At 47.1% G+C, this 6071-nt stretch overlaps 1 protein-coding gene across 1 annotated transcript in view; it reads left to right on the top strand.

The window, feature by feature from the left end:
* The first annotated feature begins 232 nt into the window (after positions 1–232).
* Positions 233–6071, top strand: part of LOC109924262 (UDP-glucuronosyltransferase 3A2-like) — an 11462-nt gene continuing 5623 nt past the window's right edge. Inside the window, exons 1-2 of the mRNA XM_020524276.2 lie at positions 233–876; positions 3890–4121. Coding sequence (XP_020379865.2) covers positions 355–876; positions 3890–4121 — 754 coding nt within the window. The 5' untranslated portion in view covers positions 233–354. The remainder of the gene's footprint in view (positions 877–3889; positions 4122–6071) is intronic.

Below are 6071 nucleotides of genomic sequence, written 5' to 3'. Positions count from 1 at the left end.
CTCCCTCAGTACTGACCCTCCGACAGTGCGGCGCTCCCTCAGCACTGACCCTCCGACAGTGCGGCGCTCCCTCAGCACTGACCCTCTGACAGTGCAGCGCTCCCTCAGTGCTGATCCTATCTGTGTACTGCACTGGGATGTTAGCCTGTGTTGAAATCTCTGTTTTGGCCCTGAACCCGTGACGTTCTGTCTGAGGCAAGTGTACCCTGTACCATGAGAGAGGAGGAGGCTATAGAGCTGGGAGATGTCAGGACCCAGGTTGTGGGCTGTGCCGCCCGCTTCCTGCTGCTTCTCTGCTCCATTCTGCAGACAGCACCACTAAATATTCTGTTTTCTTGCAGAGAATCTCTGAGTATGTTTCTGAATTTTATGGGCCACTTAGCTCTGCAGTGTGAGTTGATCCTGGGTAACACCAGTCTGATGGATTCCTTAAAGGCGGAGCAGTTTGATGTTGTGCTGATCGATGCATTCAATCCCTGTTCATTCCTGGTGGCAGAAAAGCTGCAAGCCCGGTTTCTGGCTGTGCACTCGGCGAACTTTTGGAGTTGGTATCTGGCTGGTCTGCCCAGCCCCATGTCATATGTTCCTGCAACTCGCTCACTGCTCTCTGATCAGATGGGATTCTGGGAGAGACTGAAGAATTCTGCCATGTTCCTGGGCTCTTGGCTAACAGAGAGAATGGTGTATGCCCAGTTTGATCAGACTATCAGGAAGTGCTTCCCACCGGGATCACAGCCTACTCTCTCAGAACTGTACCTGAAGGCTGAGTTGTCAATCTATAACACAGATTTCACCCTGGATTTTGCAAGGCCACTGCTTCCTAATGTGGTCTACGTTGGAGGCTTGCTTTCAAAACCAGCGAAACCGCTCCCCCAGGTAGGTGTTGACAGCAATCTCTCTCAGATTGATGGTCTCTCATTGCATTTTCTCTCTCTCCAATCCTTCTGCCCTGGTCTTCCGAAATCACAGCATTGTTACAGCACAACATGAGGCTATTCAATACCTGTGGTGGATCTTGAATATTATTGTCCCTGTAAAACTGCAATCTGCCTTTTTCAAATAATTGTCTAATTCCTTCTTGAAAGCTATACTTTAATCTGCCTCCCCCACGCTCTCAGACAGTACATTCCAGACGTGATCTGTGCACAGATACCTCCAGCTCCCTCTGCTCCTGCTCTTCCTTTAGAATTGTCCCCCTTTCTTTATATTGTCTTTCAATGTACTTCCAACCTCACACTTCTCTGCATTGACCCTCATCTGCCACCCACCCGCTTGTTAATGTCCTTTTAGAGTTTCACACTGTCCTCCTCACAGTTTACAATTCTTCCAAGTTTTGTGTCATCTGCAAACATGGAGATTGTCCCCTGCACAGCAAGATCCTGATCATTAATGTAGATCAGGAAAAGCCAGGGTCCCAATACTGACCCCTGGGGAACTCCACTACAAACCCTCCTCCAGCCTGAACGATACCCATTGACCATTACTCTCTGTTTCCTTTCACTCAGTTAATTTTGTATCCGCGTTGCTCCTGTCCCTTTTATTCCATAACCTCACGAGGCTTTTGTGTGGTACATGGATATCCATAAGGGAGGCAAGTGGTGTTTTTGCTGGATTGTTAATCCAGACAGCAAGGGCATTCCCTGGCCACATGTTTGACTCCCACCATGGCAGATGATGGAATTTGAAACCAATTTTAAAAAAGCTCCAATTGGAAGTCAAATGAATCATTAAAACCATTGATTTTGTTGTAAAACCCATCATTTATGTCCTTTAGGGAAGGAAACTGCCATCCTTACTTGGTCTGGCCTACATGTGACTCCAGATCCACAGCAATGTGGTTGACTCTTAACTGCCCTCTGAAATGGCCTGAGTGAGACATTCAGTTGTACCAATAGGTATGAAATCCAAACAAGGAAATGAAATGGGACAGATCGCTCACATCGCATTGATCTGAAGCTGTGCTAACCGGGTCAGGCTGCAATTCAAGACTTGCCTTGACAACATTCCAGCAATAGTACTGAGGGTTTGTGCTACAGAACTGGCCACTCCCCTAGCCAAGGTGTTCCAGTACAGTTACAACACTGGCACCTGCCCAACAGTGCAGAAAATTGCCCAGGTATGTCCTGTACACAAAAAGCAGGACAAATCTGACTTGGGCAATTTCTGCCATGTATTATGGTCTCATCAGTGGCCTTATCCACTTTCCTGCCCTTTCCCTACAACCCTTGATTCCCCAGCTGATCAAGAAAATCTCTCTATCTCGGCCTTAAATATACACAAGGACTCTGCCGCCACAGCTCTCTGTGTGAAGGAGTTCCAAAGGCTCACAATCCTCAGAGAAGAAATTCCTCTCACCTCAGTCTTTAACTGGTGCCCCTTTATTCTGAGACTGTGCCCTCTGATCCCCTAGACTGTCCCATGAGGGGAAATACCCTCTCAGCATTTACCCTGTCAGGCCCCTCAAGAATTCTATCTATTTCAATGAAATCACCTCTCATTCTTCTAAACTCCAGTGAGTAGAGTCCCAACCTGTTTAACCTTTGCTCATTAGGTAGTCCCTCTATACCAGGGATCATCCTAGTGAACCTTCTCTTAATAAAGCAACCTAGACACGTCAGACCAGCCATGATCCTATTGAATGGTGGAACAGGCTTGAGGGGCCAAATGGAATACTCTGTTCCTTTTTCTCTTAGTCTTAAACATCACCCATTAATATTCAATCGTGTTACCATCACTGAATCTCCCATTGTCAACATCCTGGGGATTACCATTGACCAGAAACTGAACAGGATTTGTCATATCAAACAGCAGCTGCAAGAGCAGGTAAGAGGCTAGGAATACTGCAGTGAGGAAATCACTTCCTGACTCCCCAAAGCCTGTCCACCATCTACAAGGCACAAGTCAGGAGTGTGATGGGATACTCCCCACTTGCCTGGATGGGTGCAGCCCCAACAACACTCAAGAAGCTTGACACCATCCAGGACAAAGCAGCCACTTGATTGGCACCACATCCACAAGCATCCACACCCTCCAACTCCGACGCTCAGTAGCAGCAGTGTGTACTATCTACAAGATGCACTGCAGAAATTCACCAAAGATCCTCAGACAGCACCTTCCAAACCCACAATCACTTCCATCTAAAAGGACAAGGGCAGTAGATACATGGGAACACCACCCCCTGCAAGTTCCCCTCTGAGCCACTCACCATCCTGACTTGGAAATATATCACCGTTCCTTCACTGTGGCTGGGTCACAATCCTGGAATTCCCTCCCTAAGGGCATTGTGGGTCAACCCACAGCACATGGACCGCAGTGGTTCAAGAAGGCAGCTCACCCCCACCTTCTCAAGGGGGGGGCAAATAGAAACGGGTAATAAATGCTGGACCAGCAGCGGCACCCTCATCCCACAAGTGAATACAACCCAATGGTCTCAATGTGGACTTTACTAGCTTCAAAATCTCCCCAACCCCCCACCTCATTCCAAGACTAGCCCCCCTTCTCATCCCTGCCTCATTGACCTGTCCGTCTTCCCTCCCACCTACCTGCCCCTCCCTCCTCACTGACCAACCCCCATCCCAACTCCCTACCTACACTCACCTTTACTGGCTTCATCCCCACCTCCTTGACCTGTCTGTTTCCTCTCTCCACCTATCCGCTCCACTATCCACCTTCTATCTGCCTCCCACTCTCTCCCTATTTATTTCAGAACCCCCTTCCCCTCCCCCATTTCTGAAGAAGGGTCTAGGACCGAAATGTCAGCTTACCTGTTCCTCTGATGCTGCCTGTCCTGCTGTGTTCCTCCAGCTCCACACTGTGTTATCTATGAACATACTCACAAAGCTCTGTTCTCACTGCAGCATGTTGTAGCGTTGACCTTTACTCTCGTTAGGATCTGGAAGATATCATCTTGAAAGCAGGAGACGAAGGCTTCATCGTGGTGAGTTTTGGTTCGATGCTTGCCTCTGTCAACCTGCCGGTGGTGCTGGAGGAGATCAATGCTGCCTTCTCACGGCTCCCACAGCTGGTTATCTGGAGGCACCTATACACTCATTGGCCAAGTGAGGTCCTTCCTGCTCCTAACATCAAGCTGGTGGATTGGCTGCCTCAGAATGACCTGCTCGGTGAGATATTGCACTCAGAGACCATTTCATAGAGGGCTCCTTGGCTAAAAGTTATTATGATGGTTGTTAGTTGGGGAATACATTGCACCCGGAAGGTGGCAAAATAATTTTTCTTCTAATGATTGTCTTTTAAGATGTATTTGAAGGTTACTTTTTCATTTTCAGTGACTTTTTTTGTCACCAGCTCCTTTGTAAGATGATGTGGCTGTGTAGTGTTCTGTATTTCTGTTGGTGTTTGTGGTCTTGGATTATCATAGACATGTCCCAGGATCACTCATCAATATCCTCAATAATGATCATCCCTCCATTAACCTTGAAGCCAGAATGTGCAGGGAAGGCATTAATTTCCTGGACAGCACAATATTGAAATTGGCACAACACAAAAGGCATAATTTAGTGAAAGTATTCTCCAAAATAACTGACACACACTTAGACACACAGAAAGACTTCGCCCTCAGTGCGCCATCCTCAGACTGGTGAGATCACAGCTCACGCATTCCTGGTGAATGTGCTGCCTATTAAACCCTACTCATCCACCAGTCCCAGTGTTAGTGATTCAATAATTGGAAACATTCGCCAGGATTCTTCAGTGAACTCAAAATAATCCATTTGTTATGAACAAAAAGCATGCTTAAAGAAAGTTCTGAGGAAGGGTCACCGGACCCGAAACGTTAACTCTGTTTTCTCCTCCACAGATGCTGCCAGACCTGCTGAGCTTTTCCAGCAACTTTGTTTTTGTTCCATGCTTAAAGAAAGTTGAAAACACCAGTAACCACCTCAGCTGTGATCTGAAATTAAAACTCTCACACACACACACACACTCTTTCACGCACGCACACACATTCTCTCTCACACACACACACTCTCACACACATTCTCACTCACACACACACACTCTCTCACACTCACATACACACACACACTCTCTTTCACACACACGCACACACACTCTCTCTCACTGAAGCTTACACAGTCTCACACACACACACACTCACACTCTCTCTCTCTCACACACACTCACACGCGCACACACACACTCTCTCTCATACACTCACTCTCTCTCACAGTGTGTCTCCTTCAGGTTTTACAAGGTTGTCCAAAATGCTGGTATTTGTGAACTCTCTGAGGTTCCCAGAAGCTTCCTTTTAGATCAGAACTTCAGGGGAGAGAGAGAGAGACTTAAAGCTTCTGAACTGTCCAACTCCTGGGTTTATGTAGCAGAATTCAAAATCTAGAAATAGTTACTGGACAATCATTCACATGGAGGACCCCTAGTGTTTCAAAGCCAGGGTTTCCAGTAATTAAGGCAGAAAGGCAAACCCTGATCTTCTTTAAAACCTGGCTTGCTGTTTCCTCCAAGATCTCTTCATTTTTCTCAAAACAGCAGGTGACATACAGCAGACATAGCACTTGGGGCTAAACGGGTCCAAGGCTATAGGGTGAAAAGCAGGAACTTGGGATTGAGCTGTATGATCAACAGTGATCATGTTAAATGGTAGAGCAGGCACAAAGAGCCAAATGGTCTACTCCCGTTCCTAATCTCCATGTTTCTATTCAATGGTCACATTTTACACAGAATGCTGCCAAACTGGAGCCATGTTCAGCTCATCACCTCAGGCTGCATTTGAGCTGGGACACAGACTGAGGCACTCTCTCACCTCTGGGTTTTAGCTGATGTGCTGCAGAGCTGAGGGACAGATACTTAATTCCTCTATTAACCCTTTCTGCCATCTTCAGGGATCTGGGGACAAACACCCCAAGATCCCTCTCTTCCTCCGAGGTTCCTAGTGTCCTGCCATTCATTGACGACTCCATTACTTTGTTCCTTCTTCCAGGGTTAAAGTTCATCTGTCGCTGATCTGCCCATCTGACCAAACCGTTTATATCTTCCTCACTAACCGCACTGTTAACCACCTGACCAATCTTTGTGTCATCCACAAACTTACTTAC

The sequence above is a fragment of the Rhincodon typus genome, chromosome 3 (genome assembly GCF_021869965.1).
Source record: "Rhincodon typus isolate 14 chromosome 3, sRhiTyp1.1, whole genome shotgun sequence".
NCBI lineage: Eukaryota > Metazoa > Chordata > Chondrichthyes > Orectolobiformes > Rhincodontidae > Rhincodon > Rhincodon typus.
Note: the sequence above shows the minus strand (reverse complement) of the source record. Positions and strands in the feature narration are given on the sequence as shown.